The sequence below is a fragment of the Polyodon spathula genome, chromosome 16, assembly GCF_017654505.1.
Source record: "Polyodon spathula isolate WHYD16114869_AA chromosome 16, ASM1765450v1, whole genome shotgun sequence".
NCBI lineage: Eukaryota > Metazoa > Chordata > Actinopteri > Acipenseriformes > Polyodontidae > Polyodon > Polyodon spathula.
Genome location: NC_054549.1, coordinates 23830102 through 23853891, shown reverse-complemented (window position 1 = coordinate 23853891; position 23790 = coordinate 23830102). Strand labels below are relative to the sequence as shown.

Genomic DNA, 23790 nt, shown 5'->3' with positions numbered 1-23790 from the left:
AAAAGAGTATCTTTTTTATGCTCTTTTAATGTTTTATTTTGTGTGTATTATGTTTTCTGTAAAGCACCTTAGGGTCTATGACAAGGTGCTGTATAAATGAAATAAATGAGTAAACAGTTTTTTCTTATCCCTTATATAAGTAAACAAAATAATTTAAAAAAAAAAGTTCTTCAAATTATACATAATTGAAATGCATTTTAAATGTCTATATAAAGGTAATTGAAATGCATTTTAAATGTCTAATTTCCACAGTTTATATATCTATATATATATAATATAAGGTCCACAGTATTGACATGGTCTCTATTCGTCTAGCCTCCGAAACCAAATAATTTGTCGCACAAAAAATGTCACTCTAGGTAAAATGAGGAACGTGCTCAGACATTCAGAAATTCATACAGGAAATGAATGTGATCCTATAAAACATGGTCAGCATTATCAAATTGCTTGAGTGAAAAATTCCAAAACAAGTTGTTTATTGAAAAGGTTGAGTCCATAGGTTGAAGCAGATGTCAGGTTTAGAGTTTTGTTTGCATCAGATTTCAGGATTGCCCGCTTGATACGGTTTGATTTCCTCCAAGTATTTTACCACTAGCTTAGTCTTGCAGAGTCAGTGAACAGTAGGATGCTGTGTGTTCTCAATGTGGACACAAATCCTTCATAGATCTTTAGAATCTTCCTTTCAGTAATTTTTGTTATGGTTTAGTGACAGATTTGTATTCCCTGTAGGAGATTTCAGTCTTGCACTACAGTCAGCGCATTGGGAATAGAGGGTGAATATTCATCTCACTCACTGCAATCCAGGAGGAATCAACCAAGGCAGAGCAAATGGATAATGGAGACTGGGGCTACATGGTAAGAGATTAGACACTGATGTTTTACGGCTGGTTTCACAGACCCTGACGAGCACTCATTTTATTGCCTCGTTACTTTTGGTAAAATAGTCAAATGAACGCTAATCTTAAATTAACTGGTCATCATAGTGTCGGAACACAGGGGGTTGCTTATTCAAGGTGCTTCACTCATTCACTTGGATTCTGGAGTTGGAGGTAAGATCAATGGACAGGTTATTTCAGGTGCTGGTTAACAGGTTTGCTGTAAAATACAAATGAGTACAGTGATGTGGGTGAAAACAAATCTACAGCTATTTTTTAGAAAACTCCCTTCATTATGAAAATAACGCAGGGTTAGAAACTAACAATATTGTGCTACTAGTCCAAAGGATTAGTGCCTTTTGAAACTTGCTAGTGCTTATGTGAAGTTGGAATCAACAACAACAGTTGCAATCTGCCCCCATCCCTGTGTGTATTTGTGTGTTATGTTGTGTGTGGTGTGTTAATGTTGGTGTATAGGTATTGGTGCATGGGATGTAAATGGGTGTGTGTAACACAAGTGATTTTTAAAATGTATATTTGTATTTAGGCACAAGGATTGCACAGCACTTCACGTGCAGGTAAAATGTAATAATATGTGAGCACGGGAAATTGCACTTAATTCACGTGCAGTTGTACCGAGACTCCAATTGAATGATTGATTAGCAATCAAGTCTTGGTACAGATGCATAAAAACAGCATGTTTTCACACACTCTGTGTTGGGCGAAGGAATGGGAGAGAGAGTGACGAGAATTATATATAATAATAATAATAATAATAATAATAAAATAATAAAAAAAATAAACTCACGACTCTGAGTGCTGGAAGCAAACAGCACCACAAGGACAGGTGTTTGGTGTTCCTGTCCTGTTTAGGAAAACAGTAGACAAAAAAATCTGTTTTGCGACAAACACGCTGTTTCCTTTTAAAAGTGTTTGTTTAAACTTTTTTTTGTTCATTTATTAAACTGCGCAACAGTGCAATTCACATTTCACCTGGCAGTACTGAGTATTTCTTCTGGGTCTGAAGTCACCACTACAGCCTGCTTGTTACAGGGTCCCTAAAAATAGGCTTAGATTTTATTTTGCTATAAAATACAGTTATAAATTTAGATTTTTATTTAAAAAAAAAAAGCACCTTCGTAAACGCTCATACGGATTGATCAATCACCTGTTTCCTGTACTACTGTACTGTGTGCTGAGAAACTGACACTGACAGCACCAGACTGGATGACAGAGGGAAAAAACAATGATTAAAGCCTGGTTTTCAAACAAACGGATTATCGCTCACCAGTACTGTATTGGTACAAGAAATGTGTTTTTTAAAAGTAATTTCAGCTTACAATCTCTTTAAAATATGCTGACGATAATGTAAACACCAAGCTACAGAGAGCGAGTCCCAAGCTTTAAACATGTTACTGTTTATAGATAAGAACTCAATTTTATTATGAATATAATGTGTTATGTTTTAAGCAACATACTTTGATAATGTTCATTATGGTTATTGTTTGTTTATTAGTTTTAAAATGTTTAGAAAACGTATTGTTTGACCTTGTTAGTACAACTGGCCCCCTTTGCTAATGACATCTTCAGTCAGGGTCGTAACCCAGTACAAATCTCCACATTTTTGTAAAATGACTTTACACTTACTTCAAAACATAAAGTTTACAAACGAGAGGAGGCCATTCGGCCCATCTTGCTCATTCGGTTGTTAGGAGCTTACTGATCCCAGAATCTCATCAAGCAGCTTCTTGAAGGATCCCAGGGTGTCAGCTTCAACAACATTACTGGGGAGTTGATTCCAGACCCTCACGATTCTCTGTGTAAAAAAGTGCCTCCTATTTTCTGTTCTGAATGCCCCTTTGTCTAATCTCCATGTGTGACCCCTGGTCCTTGTTTCTTTTTTCAGGTTGAAAAAGTCCCTTAGGTCGACATTTTAGAATTTTGAATACTTGAATTAGGTCGCCGCTTGGTTTTCTTTGTTCAAGACTGAATAGATTCAGTTATTTTAGCCTGTCTGCATATGACATGCCTTTTAAACCTGGGGTAATTCTGGTCGCTCTTCTTTGCACTCTTTCTAGCGCAGCAATATCCTTTTTGTAACGAGGTGACCAGAACTGAACACAATATTCAAGTGTGGCCCAGTCAGAGCCCTGACCTAAATCCAATTGAAAATGTGTGGCATGACTTGAAGATTGCTGTCCATCAATGCTCCCCAAGGAACTTAGCAGAGCTTGAACAGTTTTGTAAAGAAGAATTAGCAAATATTGTCAAATCTAGGTGTGCAAAGTTGGTAGAGACCTATCCCAACAGACTCACAGCTGTAATTGCTGCCAAAGGTGCTTCCACCAAGTATTAACTCAGGGGGGTGTAGACTTATCCAATTATGATCTTTCAGTTTTGTATTTTTAATATATAACTTTTTTCCCCTTTAACAGTGTGGAGTATGGTGTGTAGATAAGTGGAGAAAAATCCTCATTTAAATGCATGAAACTCTGAGGCACTGACGCAACAAAATGTGAAAAAAGTTCAAGGGGGTGTAGACTATCTGTAGGCACTGTATAGAGACGCACACACCGGTAAGCACACACACACGTTTTTGGTCAAATACATTTTAATAGTAAGCAGCAAAAATGGCTGTTCTCAATAATTTAAACAACATGGAATCGTCCTTTGATTGTTACAATAAGCTATTAGTGAAATTTCTTTCATACTTATTAAGTATTACGTTTTTCATTATTTTAGAAAATGTATGAAAGTGTATTTCATCGCTCGTTTTATTCCAGTGCAGTTCTAAATCTCCGAGTGAAGAATTTCACTACTTGAAACAGGGAAACTATATATATACAATTTAAGCGTTTCATTGCGAGATAGTGTCTGCTTGACCGGCGTTTCAAAACTGGTTGATAGTTTTCAAAAGTGTCTGATAATAGCTTGACCGCTGTTGACTAGGAACGGGTTACGAGACGTCCCGGGGAAACTGGGATTGTCAGTTTTCAGCCTTAATATTATGTCCAGCTCAGAAACTGTAATATTGTTTAATCATCCCGGTTTTGCTATTTTGTATTTACGTTTTTTTTTTTTTTTTTTTTTTTTTTTTTTTTTACAAAACTGTAGCATTGTTCTAAGCAATCTTAGACCATGGCTATTTTTTTTTCTTTCTGTAAACCTTGTGAGACTCAAAGCACCTGCGTTTAAATAAAAAAATTCACCACCGAAATTAGACTGCACTGTCAGCTTCACCGCCACTCTCACATGCGCAGTCTCTGTCTGTGTTGTATTAAATAAAGCCAGGCCGACGAGTTGTAAGGGCCTCGTATTTTTGATGTCTTTTTCTGGCCGGTTGACATGGCCGGTTCCAGTGTCTCTTGGTCGGAGAGAGCCGTGCGGCTCCTACGGAGAATGAATAGCTTTTACTCAGCAGGTCAGACGGTGTTTTCAAATTCTACTCGTGTATTTTTGTACAACGTTTAATTGCAGTTAATGTCACTCACGGAAGTCTGTTTCTTACTGTTACGGTTGTGTAAACTGTTACTGTTATTAAAATACGTTTGTCTTGAGGAATGTCAAATTCAGGCTACGGAAAATTGTTAATGTTATTTAGGAAAAATACGGCAGCCTCCGTCTAAGATTGTAGCAGTATACACATTGAGCTTGATCAAAAATCCGTTAAAACACCCCGTTTCCGATTGTAGTTTATTTGTTATTGTAGTCAGTGTGGTGTTTTATATTTTTGGAAAATCCTTGATATTTTGGAGACAGGAAAGTACAGTGGTGTAGCTCCCGGGCGAGCAGATATCACTAAACACTAAGGTTGGTTTCCCTTTCAATTCGAATGACAACCATTACCAAATGGGAAGAGCTTCTCTGACCGTCAATCTCTGAGCAAATATACAAAAGGTGCCCTATCAGAGCCCTGCTGTGAGGGGGAAGTCCCGCCCACCTCCTGCTGAAGAGGGACGTCATCACAGTAGCACATCGCCATTTTCTCTCTCATCTCTGTGGGACAGGTCGTACATTGCTTTTACGTACAGAATTTGGCTAATTTGTTGGAATTATTCGCAATTTGATCAAAATCACGATAAAATCGCACTTCAAGCGTGTCTAAAAGAGTGCCCTTGCTTTATTCTTGTGTCAATTTTCTGATTAGAGCTGGTTTCTTTTCACTGCGCAAGGCCTTGTGTAGTTGTTACACCGTGTGAGAGCTGTTGTGGTGCTGTAAGGAGACCCCCCGGGCTCGTGGCGTCGTCCTCTATGCCGTTTAAAAAATAAAAATAAAAAAAAACAGCTCGGGCCTAGCGCCCCTCTCAATCCTCTGGCTTTCCTAGCGCAACTGCACTTGCCCTCGTCGACCACGCCGATGAATTCGGATGCATACCCCGGCATCGACCACGGTTTTTCCCGCTGATCACAAGGTTGAGAAAACAGTGCTTTTCTCTGCGCCGATCCCAGCACCAATTGATTCGGCACCTGGGAATAGCTTTGAGGCCGACTACAGCCTAGCACGACCGCGCTACACGTCTGCATCAACATCGGTGCCGATTGACTCGGCTCCGCCCACTCGGCACCGACCGCGTGCGTCTCGACGTCAACCTTGGCGCCGATCTCTGCACCGACTGATTCGGCACAGGTGAATTGTTTTTAAAAAAAATAAAAAATAAAAAAAATAAAATCTGCAGGCTGCTCATTGAGCACAGCAGTTTAAAAAAAAAAAAAAAAAAACTAACATAAAAACAACTGCAAACATATCAGTGCAGTCGACTGGGTCATCCGCTGGCTTCCACCAGTGTGACCGGTGCTCAGCTAAGCTGCCCAGGCAGGATGAACATCGATCCTGCACCAGGTGCCTAGGGCCAGAACACGCTGCCAAGGAACTGGCAGGTGAGCTGGACTGCTCTCCATGTCAGAAGTCACCGAACTGACCAACGGCAACGACCCATGGCAAGGCTGCACTCAGGACTCCTATTGCACCGAGCACTAGAGCCCAGTACTCATATAAATGGAAAGTTTTCCAAGACTGGTGCCTTGCCGAAGGTCACCATCCGGTGACTTGCCCGATTTTGAGACGATATTAACCTTCTTACAATACCTGTTTGACGCAGGTAAATCAGCGTCCACTTTGAAGGTATACCTGGCAGCAATATCAGTGTGCCATGACAAAATCGGTGTCCCCTGGGGCACATTTCCTGGCAGTGCAAAGGGGCTCGGAGGCTTTGTTCTCCCATGAAAAGTATGGTCTCCAAGTGGGATCTAGAAATGGTACTGCAGGCCCTTATGGGTCCCCCATTTGAGCCCATGGAGTCAGCAGAACTGCGTCCCGTTTCATTAAAAGTGGCATTTTTAATAGCCATTACGTATGTCAGACGAGTAAGTGAGCTTCTTGCGTTGTCCTTCGACGACACATCTATGGCTTTCACTGGAAGTGACTCGCAGGTAACATTAAGAACAAATCCATCCTTTTTGCCAAAGGTGGTATCCTCATTCCATATTAACCAGTCAGTGGTTTTGGAAACTTTCAGACCTCCATCACGAGTTAAGCATCATGTGGGCTCTTTTGCCATCGCTGTGGGGCTGTACTGTCAGTAATCTGGAGCCACGACAGCTTTGGTACAGCTTTCCCATCCGGTAATGGTTGTCATTCGACTTGAAAGGGAACGTTAGGTCATTTACCATACTCCTGGTTCCCTGAAAAAAAGAATGACAACCATTACCCTTCGAGGTCGTGTCCCCAGCTGACCTCTGTTTTCAAAATAAAATGGCGATGTGCTACTGTGAGGACGTCCCTCTTCAGCAGGAGGTGGACGGGAGTTCCCGCTCACAGCAGGGCCCTGATAGGGCAGCTTTTGTATATTTCCTCAGAGATTGAGGGTCAAAGAGGCTCTTCCCATTCGGTAATGGTTGTCATTCTCCTTTCAGGGAACCAGGGTTATAGTAATAACCTACTTCTCTCGCAGACAAAAGTCGGATGTCAGCTGCAGACACTTCTACGGGTGCGCCAGAAGGACTGAAGCACCCTCGAGTTTGCAGACTTTGATGTAGCAAAGCGGTCGTAGCTGTTGGTCATACTTGCAGCCAGTCTGCGTTACTGCCTGTGTCGACTTGCGACTAGAGTTGCCAACAGGCTCCACAATCCCGTGACACTTTGAGACAGGATTTTTAAATTGCCCGTCTCATGAATGAAGTGAATGTGTAAATTGGCTCATATACATTTTTAGGCGCAGCAAACAAGTAAAACTGATTGCATTTAGGCAGTCAATAATTTGCCTATTTTGACAATTTTCCAAGATTTTCAGTTAGTGGTTTGATTTCATATGCACAACACAACCCTAACCCTAACTACAGAAGCAATGGAGGGGTTATAATGCATTTGCACCCATATATAGTGCTGTGAAAAAGTATTTGCTCCCTGTCTGATTTTCTGCATTTTTGCTAATTTTTCACATTGAATTTGGCCAGATCTTTTTTGGGTTGTAGCAGCATATAGAGGGAGTCCAAGAGAGAAAACGACACCAAAGTTTGGTGTGCAAGGTAATCAAACATGCAATCTTCAGTTCAGTTAACCCCGAGTTAACTCAACCCAATTAAAGGGATAATTTGGGTCAGCTGTTTGAATACTTTGGTTAACAATCAGGCCTGATTTGGGCCAGCCCTGCCCAATATAAATCTGACTAACTTTGGCCCTTACAGTCAGAGTGAAGTTGTCAGCACACAGGTTCTAGAGGTACATCATGCCACGATCAAAAGAAATTCCTGAAGAAATTCCTCCAGAAAAAAAAAGTTGTTGATGTCTATCAGTCTGGAAAGGGTTGCAAAGCCATTTCTAAGGCTCTGGGGCTTCACCAAACCACAGTCAGAGACATATTGTCCAAATGGAGAAAGTTTGGGACAGTAGTAAATCTTCCCAGCAGTGGCCATCTTGCCAAAATCTCTCCAAGATCAAGGCGTAAAATCGTCCAGGAAGTCACAAAGAACCCTAGAACAACATCCAGGGATCTGTAGGCCTCTCTCACCTCAGCTAAGGTCAGTGTTCATGACTCCGCCATCAGCAAGACGCTAGGCAAAAATAGGTTTCATTTCAGAGTAGCAAGAGAGAAACCACTGCTCACTAAGAAGAACATTAATGCTCATCTCAAGTTTGCCAAAAAGCACCTGGATGATCCTCAAGAGTTCTGGAACAATGTTCTATGGACAGATGAGTCAAAAGTGGAACTTTTTGGCCAACATAGGCCCTGTTATGTGTGGCGAAAACCAAACACTGCATTCCATAGTAAGAACCTCATACCAACGGTCAAGCGTGGTGGTAGTGTTGTGATTTGGGGATGCTTTGCTGCATCAGGACTTGGATGACTTGCCATCATTGAAGGAACCATGAATTCTGCTCTGTATCAGAGAATTCTACAGGAGAATGTCAGGCCATCCTTCCGTGAGCTGAAGCTGAAGCGTAGCTGGGTCATGCAGCAAGGCAATGATCCAAAACACACAAGCAAGTCTACATCAGAATGGTTGAAGAACAAGAAATTTAAAGTTTTGGAATGGCCTAGTCAAAGTCCAGACCTAAACCCTATTGAGATGTTGTGACAGGACCTGAAACGAGCAGTTTATGCTTGAAAACCCACAAATGTCACTGAGTTGAAGCAGTTCTGAATTAAGAAGTGGGCCACAATTCCTCCATGGCTCTGTGATCGACTGATCAATAACTACAGGAAGCGTTTGGTTGCAGTTATTGCTGCTAAAAGGTGGCGTAAGCAGTTATTGAGTCTAAGGGGGGTATTACTGTTTCACACAGGGGCTTTGGGTGTTGCATAACTTTAAAAAATAAATGAAATAAGTATCAAAAGTTGTGTTATTTGTTCACTCAGGGTCCCTTTTATCTAATATTAGGTTTTGGTTGAAGATCTGATAACATTCAGTGTCAAAAAAATGAAGAAAGGGCTTTCCAGCACACACTAATTAACTGGTACAGTAGGTGGGTTCACTTCAAACAACAACATAGGTAGTCATCACCACTGGGCAGGTAAGTGGGTTGTTTATAGCCTACAGTGTCCATTTTCTTAAATTATTATATAAATATGTGACGTGGTGACTGACGAGTTGAATCCAGGTGAATCCCTTTTAAATCCACTTCAATCAGTGTAGATGATGGGGAGACAGGTTAAAGAAGGATGTCCAATTCTTCCTAAATGTGTGAGTCACACACACCACATGTATTATTATCTATATTATATATATAGTAATATATATATATATATATATATATATATATATATATAAAAACAGTAATATTATTACCTCATTCACGATAGGAATCAGAATGCTACAGTATAGGGATGAGGCCCTTATCCCACGTACCATTATTTTGTGTGTGTGTGTTTTTTTTTTTTTTTTTTTTTTTTAACGCCCCCCCCCCTCAGAGTCTTCAGTCTTAAAAGATTTTTACTTTTAATTGTAATGATGTGCATAATTTTGGTCGTGAGGAAGAATTGGTGTATTTATACAGCACGCAAATAAAGTGGTTTAATATACGGAGACTGAGTACAGAACTCGTTAATTCCTGTTGAATTATTATTATTTATTTCATACCAGAAGCCCTTGCCCAGTGCAACTTAGCTCTTACAATTGTCACAAAAAAATACACGTTTCAGGAATCGCAGAATGCCAGCATTGTGCTCAACTTTAAGTTGGAATTGTAACTGTAGCAAATTATACCCAGGATTTAATTTTGAACAGAACATGATATGCTTACCTCAGTATTGCAATTTGTGTTTTGAACTATGAAACTGCCCGTGAAAAGGGTTGGGGTGGAGGGTTGGGATGATCGTTCAAACCGGGGAATCGACAGAATCCAGTATATAGCTATTAAACTCAATAATGCTACATTTCAAATACTAAATGAAACCTAATAATCTCAAATATTTCTTTCTCAATGTCTTAAAGTGAAAATGCTTCTTTGATTTTGGTCCACAGCTTGTAGTAAGGGATATATAATAAAAACAATTTAAAAGGAAGCTACAAGCAAGGGTCTCCCCTGGTAAAGGCACGGCCGCATGGTTACTCTGTGCAAGGGGACTCATACAGTCATGGGAAGCACAGGGAGTTAGGGGAGCACAAGGGTCCCAGAGTGTCTCCTGTGGTAAAGGCACGGCCGTGTGGTGTGCAGGGGGAGTCATACATTGCGGGTTCTTGACTCTTTGAAGTCGTGGGTGTTCGCTGGGGATTACGCAAGGAGCATTGGCTCTGACGCTCCTGCAGGTTATGGAGTCAAAAACAATTGTTACTCCTCATTGCACTACAGTAGACCTTACTGACCAGGAGAGCTCAAAGGCCAGTAGCTCACACCTGGGTATAAAGACTGGGGAGAAAATCAGGGGTAAAAAGTGCACTGAATTAAAAAGAAGCTACTCTTAAGTGTGAGGAATGTGTTCTGTGTTCTTTTGACAGGATCCAGCAGATGTCAGTGCTGGCACTTCAGTGTAGGGGGTATGGAGGTGGGTCTAGTGCCCCCTGCAGTCCTGGAGCAGTTGCGCAGGTTTCCGGAGGTGTTCAGTTTCAAGGAGGAGAAGAGGCTGGAGCTGAATCCCGGCCTTGCCTCCTACCACGAGAGATCATCAGCGATGGACAGAGTGCTGCAGAGACTGAGGGAGGAGAAGAGATTCACCTGCTTGCAGGGCTGGAGGGACGAGGTGACTGGAGACGAGAGACACTGTCAATGGGAACGTTTGCTTAGGCGTCAATCCAGCTGCACCAGGGGAGCTTACTCAGCCTGCTTTGTAGAGTACGAGTCCTAGCAGGTTACACCGATTGTATCACACACTGTATGTTGAGGGCTGTGTTCAGTTTTGATCCCGTACAGTAGAAAAAGACAGATGCATGAAACATATTGGTAGCAGCTATCCTTATGGTCGTTAGCTTTAGATGACTGTTAAAAACACTGTGATTGTTCATCAATCCTCAGTACAATAAATAATCATTACACAAAACATTAGTGATAATATGAAAGTTGATAATACTGTATATGAACCTGATGGAATCCACATCTTGATGTTGTCTGTTAGGGCTGGAACAATCATAGCTGGAGTTTCTGACAGTCACCCAGAGCTATTTCAGTACCCCCCTCCATTGAGGGAGAGAACAGAAGTGTGGCTTTATTGAAGAATAAAAAAATTGTTACTGTGCAGAAACTAGAGTGTGTGAGAGAGAACTGCTAACTAGAGAGAACGTGGTAGTTAATGGAAGTGTAACAATGTGATGATCATTCTATAATTGTTAGCTAATAACCGCTCATTGAATATGTCATCCTCTTTCAGCCTCGCTAAAGCGTTCTCTCCCACAGAAATACGAAGTGATGCCTCAGTTCTCTGATCCACCGTTGATGTGTATGGAGAGAGCAGCCACCAGTAAGTATCACACTGCCCCTTGTCCTGCTGAAAGAGTAATAAGCTTCAAATTACAATGTCGTCTTCTCCCCTTACCATGTTATAATGTTTGTAGTCATTCTAAGTGGTTTTTACTGCCATTATTAAAAGAATAATAATAATCCCCTGACCTTTGTCAAAGTGCTTTGACTGAGTTCAGCAGTTGCTCTTCATTTCTAGCTGCCTGCCTTTATCATATGCAATGTAAGTTTTATATTAACAAGCTCCAGTGCCATCTAGTGCACAGCTAGGGTATAGCCAGCAAAACTTGATATAAAGTGGCAGATCACTAGATGGCGCTTTATGAAGACACTTTGCAGTGTCTACAGAAAGTCTACACCCCGTTTCAAATTTTTCACCTTTTGTTGCCTTATAGCCTGGAATTAAAATGCATTGAATTTTTTTTCATTTATCTACACATCTTACCCCACAACTTCAGGTGAAAAAAATATTCTAGAAATTTGAATTAATTAAATAAAAACTGAAATAGCTTGGTTGGATAAGTGTCCTCCCCCCCATGTAATAGCAATCCTAAAAGGTGTAACCAGTCACCTTCAAAATCACACAAGTTAAGTGACCTCCACCTATGTTAAATTGTAGTAATTCACATGATTTCAGGATAAATTTAGCAGTTCCTGTAGGCTCCCTGTGCTGGGTACAACGATGAGACCATGAGCACCAAGGTGCTTTCAAAAGAACTCTGGGTTGTTGAAAGGCAAGGATCAGGGGATGGGTATAAAAAAATATCAGAGGCCTTGAGTATCCCTTGGAGCACGGTCAAGATGATTATTAAGAAGTGGAAGATGTATGGCACCACCAAGACCCTGTCTAGATCAGGCATTCCCTCCTAACTGGATGACTGAGCAAGAAGGAGACTGATCAGAGAGGCTACCAAGAGGCCAATGGCAACTTTGGAAGAGCTACAGGCTTTTATGGCCAAGACTATTTGAAGTGTGCATGTGACAACAATATCCCAAGCACTCCACAAATCTTACCTGTATGGTAGGGTGGCAAGAAGAAAGCCATTACTCAAAGCCAAAGATACACTGGAGTGGCTAAGGAACAAAAACTTAAATGTCCTTGAGTGGCCCAGTCAGAGCCCCGACCTAAATCCAATCGAAAATTTGTGGCTTGACTTGAAGATTGCTGTCCATCAATGCTCCCAAAGGAACCTGACAGAGCTTAAACAGTTTCGTAAAGAAGAATGGGCAAATATTGCCAAATCTAGGTGTGCAAAGTTGGTAGAGACCTATCCCAACAGACTCACAGCTGTAATTGCTGCCAAAGCTGCTTTCACCAAGTATTAACTCAGGGGGTGTAGACTCATCCAATTAGGATCTTTCAGTTTTTTGTATTTTTAATATATAACTGTTTTCCCCTTAACAGTGTGCAGTATGGTGTGTAGATAAGTGGAGAAAAATCCTCATTTAAATGCATGAAACTCTGAGGCACTGACACAACAAAATGTGAAAAAAGTTCAAGGGGGTGTAGACTTTCTAAAGGCAGTGTGTGTGTGTGTGTATATGTGTGTATATATATATATATATATATATATATATATATATATATATATATATATACACTATAGGCCACCATACACACACACACACACAGTGGTTTGCAGAAGTATTCACCCCCTACCTATAATATAACATTTTGTTGAATTACAAATAATCTGTGCACTGTTTTTCAAACAAACTTTGTTTATTCAAAACTGTAGCGGTTAAACTGTACAAAGTGAAATTTACTAGTTGCATAAATGCATGACATTTTTGCCCATTCATCACAGGAAAATTACTCCAGTTCTGATAAGTTTGTTGGGGATCGTCAGTGGACTGAAATCTTCAAGTCTCGCCATAAATTTTCGATTCAAGTCAGGACTTTGACTGGGCCACTTAAGAAAATTAAATCTCTTCTTGTTCAACCACTCCAGTGTGGCTTTGGCTTTGTTCTTCGTGTCATTGTCCTGCTGAAATGTGAATTTCTTCAACAGCTTCAGAGTCTTGGCTGACTCAGACAGGTTTTCCTCAAGGATTCGCCTGTACTTTGCACCATCCATTCTCCCCTCTATCCTGGCAAGCTTCCCAGTCCTTGCTGAAGAGAAGCATCCCCATAACCTGATACTGCCACCACTATGCTTGACAGTTGGGATGATGTTAACTGGGTGATGTGCAGTGTTAGACTAAAAAGTTCAATTTTTATCTTGCCTGACCACAAAACCTTTTTTGCATGTCTGCAGTATCATCTACATGCTTTAAGATGAGGCTTTTTGAGTAATGGCTTCTTTCTTGCCACCCGACCATATAGGCCAGCTTTGTGTAGGGACCGGCTTATCGTTGATCTGTGAACACTGACTCCCATCTCAGACACAGAACTTTGCAGATCTCTCAAGGTCATTGTTGGCTTCAGAGTGACATCCAAAACCAGTTTCCTGCTTGTCCAGCTGCTCAATTTGGGAGGGCGACCTGATCTGGGTAGTGTCTGGGTGGTATGATGAATCTTTAATTTCTTAATGACGGACTTCACTGTGCTGAGAGGGATAATCAGCGCCTTTGAAATTGTCTTGTATCCTTCTCCTGCTCTGTGCCTCTCTACTACTTTACCCCTGACTTGTTTTGAAATCTCCTTGGTCTTCATGGTTGCTTTGTTGGATCACTGTGTGAGTTGCAGCTTGAAAGTCTTTATATACTTGAGGGAAATTATCTACATGTTAAACCACTTTGAGTACACACAGGCTAAACCATTTCACTAATTTTGTGACCTTTCAAACAAGTCATTTTCACCTGAGCTGATTTAGGGCTGCAGTAGCAAAGGGGTTGAATACTTATGTAACTGAGATTAATCTGTTTTTCTCTGTAAATCTTACTTATTTATATTCTATATCAAAAAGTTCAAAGTCAAGTAGTTTAAGATGTTAGATTAAACTTTCAAAGTACTTCATGAAGACGTCCAGGTGCCAGCAAAATGTTGAAACGTTTATAAAGACGTTTCTGCATAACTATAATATAATATATATATATATATATAGGCAACAGCAAACACAGACAACATAAAATATACCGTAGTTGAATAATTGCAATAACAGCTCTTCAGAATTATTTCCAACACCACTGACAGGTAAGAGGACAGTGAAAGAAAGAGAATGAATTGCATAGCATAGTAGCAAAGTTCAATGTATTACATGCTGTAACATGTTTCAAAACTATAGGCGTCCAATCTAGCGAATGGAAGTGTAGGTTAGATTTAGGGAATTATTTTCAAAGCTGCCTGTGTTTTGTTTTTTCTCAGGTCTGTTTGGAGTGAAGCGCTACGGAGTGCATGTCAATGGCTTCACCAGACAGCCAGACAGACAGTTGGCTATGTGGGTGGCTCGGAGGTCTCTTAGCAAACAGACGTACCCAGGACTGCTGGACAACATGGTACCATGTGGCTGCATGTTCGTGTGTATGTCACTCACAGCCTGTGCAGCTGCAATGTCTGTCCCTTCTCAAGCTGGGACTTGGTTGTTTTTCATTCTATTTACTTAGTTGCAGAAATGGCAGAAACTACAGTAGCACAGTCCCAGTAGTGGAGGTGTAACAATTCAGTTTACTTTCATTGCATCAGTGATTCAGACCATTTGCAGTAAACAGTAAAACAGAAAAACAGTAAACAGTAAAACAAGTGTCTGTCTCACTCTGTCTCTGTGTCAGGTTGCAGGGGGAATCGGATCCCAGAAAGGAATTAGAGACACTCTTATTAAAGAATGCGCGGAGGAGGCCAGTATCCCAGAGTGCATTGCATCTGCAGCGCGGCCCGTCGGCACCATCAGGTGAGTCACACACAGCAATCCCACCATGCTCTGCTGTCGAGACCGTGTTTATAGAGGAATATACACTTGTTATCAGCACTGTGTTTATAGAGGAATATACACTTCTATTATCAACTCTGTTTATAGAGGAATATACACTTCTATTATCAGCTCTGTGCACTTGTCCCCATTAAAGGAGTTCTAACCAAGGCTTTAAAATCAAATTCTTACCTCTCATCAGCTATAGCACCACTGCCCCTTTTAATACAGCACTAACCAAGACTAAAAGCAATATTCTTTAATTTGTCAGAATTTTAATTGTACTAAAGATCCATTAGTTCTTTTTATCTGTATGTATATTCCAGAATGAAATAGTGGTACTGTAAATAGCAACTTTTAATGTTCTATAAATATCAAGATTTATTAAAAACTTTTCAGACCAAGACTTGGAGGAAATGTCTAACAAATTCAACATCACTTATGAAAACTACACTCAGTTACTGCAGCTCTACTGGGTCATAGTGTCTTACACTGGCCATTGCCTGTTCTGTAGTGGGCAGAGTCTTTCTGTACTGTCCTGTGTGACCACACTATATAAAACCCTACAGCAGCTACTCAACATGGGGTCTGTATAAAGTTGTAATGTGTTGGCCATGCCTGCCGTGTGCTGCACAGAGGGCAATGCTGGCGTGACCACACTATATAACCCTGTACATTTTGTTGATGGTTCGAATCGTTGTCTCTCTCTCTCTCTCAGCTACACCTATGAGGATGGCGAGGGGGTTTTCTCAGAGTGCCAGTTTGTGTTTGATCTGGAGGTCCCGAGTGACTTCAGCCCCCATGTGGGAGATGGAGAGGTGCACCAGTTTTACCTGTGGCCTGTTGAAAAGGTACAAACAAATGTCATTGTAGAAGTAAGAGCTGCCACTTTGCCAACAGGTATCCTGTAGTGTTGCTGACAATGCGCTGTTGGTGAGGCTGGCAGATGTAGCCTATATATGTACTGCTTGCCTATTTGAGAAATTACAATAAGAACTACAGCAGAACCTCAGTTAAGAACACCTTGGGAATGGAGGCGGTTCTTAAGTCTGAAATGACTGCAACTCTAAAAATCAGTTTTCAGTGGTTTTAATACACGTGTACACCCTCAATCTGCTGGTTGGGATGAGGTTCTTGTATTCGAACGCAGTGTTTTTGTTTCTCGACAAAACATAACGTTTCTCATTGAGGCCAAAAAGTTCTACCTTTGACTCGTCTGTCCAGAGAACATTGTTCCAGATGTCTTGTGGATCATCTGTGTGCTCTTTGGCGAACTTCAGACGGGCAGCAATGTTCATTTTAGAGAGCAGTGGTTTCCTCCTGACTATCCTTCCATGAACACCATTTGTTTTTTTTTTTTTTTTTTTTTAATTTATTTGATTGAGACCATGTGCAATAAAAACATTCATGATTTAAAACATGCTGTGCATCGCACCCAAGTTAGCTGCAGGTAATCTACATTGGTAGTCTGTCACAAAGACGGCTGTAGTGGGTGACGTCAGGCCAGAAACAGGAACCAACACAGAAAGCAGGTTTTGATGTAGACACTTAAAAATCAGACATGCATTGGAGAGATTTATAAAATTATAAAAACTTAACATATTATATTTCTTAAGAATGTGACAGTGATGATATTTCACTGGCTTTTTATCTAGAACTTTCAAACTTTGTTTTTATAGATAGTGAAGTGGTTGTAACAGAGTTGAGCCAGCCTGTGACCATATAGTTATTCCGTAGGACACATGGGATAAAAACAGAGTGCCAATACATTTTAGCAGCAGTAGTAGGAAAATAGTTTGGAATGTATCTAAAATTGGACAGTTTACATTTCAGTTTTGATTGCCTTTTTTATGTGTTTCCTAAAGGCATGGTGTGAATCTAGTGTAATACCTGAATACCTAAATTCAGAGACAGTGCTAGTTTCTGATAGTTGAGTCATGAACACTCACATTAGCCAAGGCGAGAGTGGCCTGCAGATCCTTGGATGTTACTCTGGGGTTATTTGTAACTTCCTTGATGATTTTCCGGTTTGTTCTTGGAGAGATTATGGTAGGGTGACCGCTCCTGGATAGAGTGACTGTGGTCTTGAACTTTCTCCATTTGTACATTGTCTGTCTGACAGTGGATTGGTGGGGCCCTACATCATTAGAAATGGTTTTGTAACCCTTTCTAGACTGATGAGCATCAATAACTGTTTTTCTGAGGTCCTGTGACAGAAATAGAAAGAGTTCTGGTGATAAATCTCCCTCCCGACCTGTGAGGGCGCTAAAGAACGGGAGGAGAAGTATCTGGAAGGGCTGGCCTGACAGTTCGTTTCCGGGACCGGGAAGTCTGTCAGCCTGGAAAGAAGCGAAACTCTTTTGTAAGACTGTATTGACCTGAAAGGTCAAGTAATAGGGCAGCTGCAACCGTTTACCTAGATGTCATGCGGGAGTACATATAGGGGCCAGGGTAACGCTGATCTTTTCCTTCGTTTGGGTTAAACGGTGGGAGAGAGAAGGACTGATTGAGGAGCTCTCAGAGTTTAAGAAATATTTATATGTGTTGTGTATTATTTCTGTCCGTTAGTTATTGTCTGTTTTTGTCGCACCAATAGACAGTTAATGCACACCTCTGGAACTGTCGCAAGGAAAGCACTGTCTGGAGCACCACTGCACTGAGCAACTGCGCGTTTTCATTCTCCCAGGACTGGTGACCGTGCCATTGTTTTTGTTCAGGACTGTGCCTTGTTTTCATCATCCCCGTGCTTTACACATTGTTGTGTATTGCCGGGGATTTATTATTCGACGGTCACCAGACCTGGAAAAAGAACAATAAAACACTTATTCACTGAATCACAGTGGTCTGCTTATCACTCCTGCACTGCATCACAGCTACACCTGTTCCCCTTACCAGCCACTTTGCCACACGTGGTGTCAGAAGTGTGATGGTCCGCAACGCACTGGTGTACTTGGTGGAGTTTGAGCAACTAGCTACCGCGGCGGGGTGGCCTTTTTCATAGCCGGCAGCTCCCTTTGGTGGGGCTCTGGCCACACTGACCCCTGCAGCCAAGCAGAACTGACCGCAACCCCTGGCGAAGCAGTTCCAGCGACCCAAGGCGATGCGGAACAGCTGGCTGCCCCAGGCGATGCGGAGCAACAGGCAACCCCAGACGATGCCAGGCAGGCATCCTTGGGCGAAACGAGGCAGGGAGTCAGGACAAACTGGGGTGCGGGTTTTACCCCTCATCTCGGCCACTGCGGCGGGGCGGTTCTTCCCCTTGCTTCCCTCAGCAGCCTATGCAAGGGCTGCTGAGGACCGCCAGCATCTATTCCTGGTCCTTCTAGTGAAGGGAGAGGCAGCTCCTTCTCCTCACCCCGTGATGGTGATGGAGGCAGAGGCAGCTCCAGCTCCTCTCCTCTGATGGTGGGGGAAGTGATACCAGCAGGCATTCATCCTCTGCTGGTAGACGGGGACCTACTAGGCATTCACCCTCTGCTGGTGGAGGTGGCGGAGGCAGAGGCAGCTCCTGCTGCTGTGCTCCTGCCAGTGAAGGTGGCGGAGGCCAAGCCAGCTCCTGTTGCTGTGCTCCTGCTGATGGAGGTGGCGGAGGCGTGTAGTCTTCTGGCAACTGAGGTGGGAGCGCTGTTTAGTTCCCTGGCGGCAGAGATGGGAGCAGTGTGTAGTCTCCTAGCGGCAGAGGTGGGAGCGGCATGTAGTCTACCCTTATTATAGGGGACTGGTGCGGCTCTCTCTCACTTGCAGGGGAAGCTGATGGAGACAGTGGAAGCACCTGCTCCTCTCCTCCAGGTGGTGACGGTAGGGGAAGTGATACAAGCAGGCACTCACCCTCTGCTGGTGGAGATGGGATCAGCAGGCATTCTTCCTCTGCTGGTGGAAGTGCGAACAGCTCCCTCTTGGGCTTTGGATTCCCGTGGTCCCCCCGCCTGGGCGCTGGACTCTCACTGTCCCCCCGCCTGGGTGCTGGAGACCTTGCTACCTGGGCTGCTGTTGTTTATAGCTGCCTCCAGGTAGCAGAGGACCAACTCCACACCTTCCTCCAGGGCGTTTGGGGTGTGTTCCCTCTCATACACCTCCCATCGCTCCCTGTCCATCAGCCACAGGACCCGGATGGCTATGGGCATGGACCGGGCCTCCAGCCCAGGATTGTCCTGGATCCAGTCCCTCAGCCTGACGGAATCTTCTGACATTTTTTTTTTTTTTTTTAAACAGAAAACTGAGGTTCCTGCTCTGGTCTGCGTCTAGGAGGCGCTGGTAATCCCACTTCTTACACCACGTGTCACAAAGACGGCCGGAATGGGGGACGTCAGACCAGAAACAGGAACCTGGAAATAAACTACAGAGAGGTGGAGTTTGGTGGAGCTGAGCGAATGGTCTCGCTCAGCATTTAATAAATGAACAGACAGTCAGAAAATAAAAGGTTTGTAACAAAAACAGCACACGGCACGCAAGGCCAAAATAAATAGACAAACAAAACTAGTAGACACTAACAAAACAGGGTGGACGAACGCTACACAAAACAAGTACGGTGCTGGTGCTTCCTCTCTCTCTCTCTCCCCCGTTCTCCACTCCTGAACACACAGCAACCCCGAGTAAGTGAAAACACGTGAATTAATAAAGTGCAATTCCCTGTGCTCACTTATTACTTTTTACTTGCACGTGAAGTGCTGTGCAATCCTCGTGCCTATATACAAATATACATTTTAAACACTCGTCTTACACAGACCCATTTATATCCCGTGTACCAATGACTATACACCAACATTAACACACAACATATAACACAAAATACACACAGGGGGCGGGCACTTTGCCACACCTACTTAACTCAATCCAGACGGTTGTCATGCTGATGCGCTGGGGAGATCACACTGTCTAAAACTAAAATGTTCCTAGCAAAATGATGTACTTACTTTGAAATCTGCCTCACCTGTGACTGGATACATTTGTTGCTGCAGTAATTTTGCCTTGTCCATGACCAACACACTACTTATAGGGCGCCTATCTGGTTCATTGCACGCATGGGTGAGTGAAAGGTTTTTGGTTGAAAGTGGGGTGTTGAGTAGAGCTCTGAAGTTCTACTGTACTATGACTGATTTTAAACATCATAAAAAGGTAAGGGGGCAGTATATTACAAAATGAAACCACCAATATTATAATGGTATTTGTCTGGTAAATGAATAATAATTTTTGTAATAATAATTAAATTGTTCATTGAGAAAATATTGTGACAAATAAAATGTCTTGCTACAGGTGAAAGATGCCCTGGTCACGGAGGAGTTTAAACCAAACTGTGCTCTGGTGGTACTGGACTTCCTGATCAGACACTCCTACCTGCACCCAGACACAGGCGAGTGTGCCACACCCACACCCTCACCTCTGTGTAAATCCTTTTATACCAGGGCTGAGACTGATACCTTTTTTCATATTCGACACAAATTTCATTTTGAAATCTACCTTGCATTCATTCAAATCTGGTGAATTACACTGTTCCACATTACACAATGAGTAATTATCAGAAAACATCCTAAACAACATTTCTTTTGAATGCATTGTAAACAAAGTACTCTGACAAGGTCCTGTGGTATTCACTATCTTGTTATCCTGGGCTCGATCCTGTGATCACACCAGTATCAGGGTCTGTTATATATTATAAAGATATTTCAGAGGGCTGTATCGCATCAATATGAGGGTCTAGGACCCAAACACTATATTAAAACAAATAGCAAGTTTTACAAATGTTTATTTTCCCTTTTGCTAAGACATGAAACTAATAAAAAAATATATATATATATATATATATTTATAATACAGGAATTATCTTTTTTCTAATCCTCTTTGCGATAACACTGCATTCTGCGTGTTACAAAATCAAACATAATTATTAATATATTGAGGTATATATATATATATATATATTGATATATTTAATATATTAAAAAAAATGGTACTCAATTTATATTCTTATATTACTGTAACTTGTTTATATTATATTTCTGGAACAGACTTTTCAAATAACTACTATTAACTACTATTCAATAATGTGGTAAAAGTAACAAACCTGAATGAAATGTCGTGAACATACTCTTGAGGACAAGTAGCTACACTCCTTCAGGTCTGCGCTTGATATATTAGCTAGCCTCTTGCCTAATATTTGTTGCGTTATGTCTTATTTTTTCTCCCTGCAATAACCCTTGGCAACCTATAAAATTAAACGTTGTCTCATCCGTGCCTATTGCAACAGCCAATAACTACACATGTTAAGCATTTTTTCATAAAAGCAAACTAAACTATTTTTAAGGTCTGAAACTGCTTAACCAGCTCGAGACACACGTTAAGGACCACGTGACTTGAAACGTCATTCGAAAACTAGAAGTTAGTGAAACGTTTAACCCCTTTCTTATTGGACATACCTGGTACGTTCTCAAAAACGCTCGCTCAGTGGTGCCTAATGTACTGGTTACGTCCTAATTTTGAGCTTTTGACAAAGTCCCACATAAAAGATTAATTCTCAAATTGAACGTAGTATGGATTCAAGGAAACATATGTACACGGAGCAGGGAGTGGTTAACATATAAATCCACAGGGATCAGTGTTAGGTCCTCTGCTATTCCTAACAATTTAGATTCTGGTACAGCAAGGAAACTTGTTAAATTTGCAGATGACACAATAGGAGGAGTGGCAAACACTGTTGCAGCAGCAAAGGTCATTCAAAATGATCTAAACAAGGTTCAGAACTGGGCAGAGATTAGACAAAGGGGCATTCAGAATAGAAAATAGGAGGCATTTTTTACACAGAGAATCGTGAGGGTCTGGAACCAACTCCCCAGTAATGTTATTGAAGCTGCTTGAAATTCTGGGATCAATAAGCTACTAACAACCAAACGAGCAAGATGGGCCGAATGGCCTCCCCTTGTTTGTAAACTTTATGTTCTTAACATCTGGAACTTCATCGTTGTGTTTCTTCTTGATATAATTTTTGGTAAGTCTTTGACTCTCTTCAAAATCAATTTGCAGTTCTTGATGACAGGCCCATACTCTTGTGTAAAATCAACGTTATTAAAGACCTATGCTATAACTAAGCTAAGTATGAACTTACACACAGCTGGTGCAACCCAGCGCAGACTCCCTAGAGACAAAAAAACATAGCTGGGACCCCCTCCTTGCAACAGCGGGCAAAGTGTGCGGGGTGTGTGTGGAGATAAATTGTACTGGCTTATCATTAAATACAACATACAGGCCATTTTAAAGCAAAATGAAGAGGCTAAATGGAAACAGCGATGAATTACCAAAACTAGCTATTTATTGCAAAACAACAATACTATCTTGTAATAATGACTGTGAAATAATGCAATATCTCGTAATACACTAAATATTTAATCTGTACTGTGAGTATGCTCCTGTATTATTCCCTGTTGAGTACTGATCGCCGGGAACTAAAACTCCTTTCCTGTTTTTTCTGTTCCAGAGCCAAACTACCTTGAGCTGGTGGTGGGTCTGCACAGGCCTTTGTGATGAGAAGGCAGAGAGAACCACACAAGGAGCTGAGCTCTCCTGCTTTACACCTCACGAGTGCAAGAATTGACAATTCCTGTGTTACAGTAACATTCATTTAGCTCTCATTAGCAATAGCAGGGGTCACCTTATTGTTTAGGTGACTACTTTCTCTAGTTATTTTTAACAACGATATACAGAAATTCTTTCATGATTAGAAAAACAGCTGCTTACCACCCCAGAAAGTGAAAACCACACATTTACAAGGTCTGGAACTATAACAAACAAGCTGTGTATTTATTTTTACACCAGTGTAATGTTCCTAAAATCAGTAAGCGTATTCTTCTCCTTCCTTTTTTTGGACCATACATAGATGTGATATTTAAATACACAAACTAAAATACAACATTTTTTGCATTTATTTATTTATTTTATTGTGTCTGGTCCAACAAGGAAATTGCTGTGCATTTTAAAGGAGACTGCTGTGCTGTAGCCAGCTGGCGAAGGTTGGCTGGTCACGGTTGTCTCCTGTGGATGGCACTGGCGATTTGGTCCCACGGATGCTCTATTGGACTCAGGTCAGGAGAAAAAACTAGCCCCAGCAATACCTCGACATTGTTTTCTTGAAGTCGTGCAATTGTAATTCTAGCACTTTGTGATCTTGCATTGTCCTGCTGGAAAATCAACACTTCCAGATTGGTTTGCAGGAGGGGAAAACCTGTTGCCTCAAGGACTTCGTCAATATATCGCTGAGCAGTAAGGGTGCACTCAGTCTGCACCAAAGGCATTATGTCTTAAGAGATTCCTCCCCACATTCCTCACACTTCCACAGCCCCACCGGTTGGCTTGGACAATGCAAGAGTCAGCATAACACTCACCACCTATCCACAAAATTAAGGTTGTGTGGCTACCTTAACTTGTAATTTTCAAACCTTTTGGACTTTTGCAACAAAACCTTAATATTACTTTAACAAAGTTTTTGCCACTGAATATATAAATATAACCAGTACACACAGCGGGTCTTCATAATCACGTAATAACCACACAGTACCTCAGAAGGTAAAAAATATTTCTATAGAGTCTTTCAGATCTCGTGTCCTGGCAGTGTGACAGATAGACAATATCAGCGCTTAAGTAAGTGAACTCTGTATATACATGGTGCGTCTGCTTGCCACTGATAAAT

General features: G+C 41.7%; 1 protein-coding gene across 3 annotated transcripts; it reads left to right on the top strand.

Moving 5' to 3' along the window:
- Positions 1-3968: 3968 nt before the first annotated feature.
- On the top strand, positions 3969-23175 carry tpk2 (thiamin pyrophosphokinase 2). 3 transcript variants are annotated; one of them, XM_041272883.1, is made up of 8 exons: positions 3969-4296; positions 10311-10552; positions 11177-11266; positions 14573-14728; positions 14984-15095; positions 15832-15964; positions 20367-20463; positions 22582-23175. In XM_041272883.1, the coding sequence occupies exons 2-8, from the start codon at positions 10321-10323 to the stop codon at positions 22626-22628; spliced, it is 867 nt and encodes a 288-aa protein (XP_041128817.1). In that variant the 5' UTR covers positions 3969-4296; positions 10311-10320; the 3' UTR covers positions 22629-23175. The 3 variants fall into 3 exon arrangements, with proteins under 3 accessions (XP_041128817.1, XP_041128815.1, XP_041128816.1); XM_041272881.1 differs by having other exon boundaries at positions 3972-4296; positions 11203-11266; XM_041272882.1 differs by having other exon boundaries at positions 3973-4296; positions 11203-11266; positions 14573-14703; positions 14977-15095.
- The last annotated feature ends 615 nt before the right edge of the window (positions 23176-23790 follow it).

Coding starts and splice junctions, on each gene's coding strand:
- tpk2 (XM_041272881.1), top strand. CDS start 4,221: ATGGCCGGTTCCAGTGTCTCTTGGTCGGAGAGAGCCGTGCGGCTCCTA. Junction 10,553..11,202: donor TGCAGGGCTGGAGGGACGAG/GTGACTGGAGAC, acceptor TCTCTCCCACAG/AAATACGAAGTGATGCCTCA. Junction 15,965..20,366: donor ACCTGTGGCCTGTTGAAAAG/GTACAAACAAAT, acceptor GTCTTGCTACAG/GTGAAAGATGCCCTGGTCAC.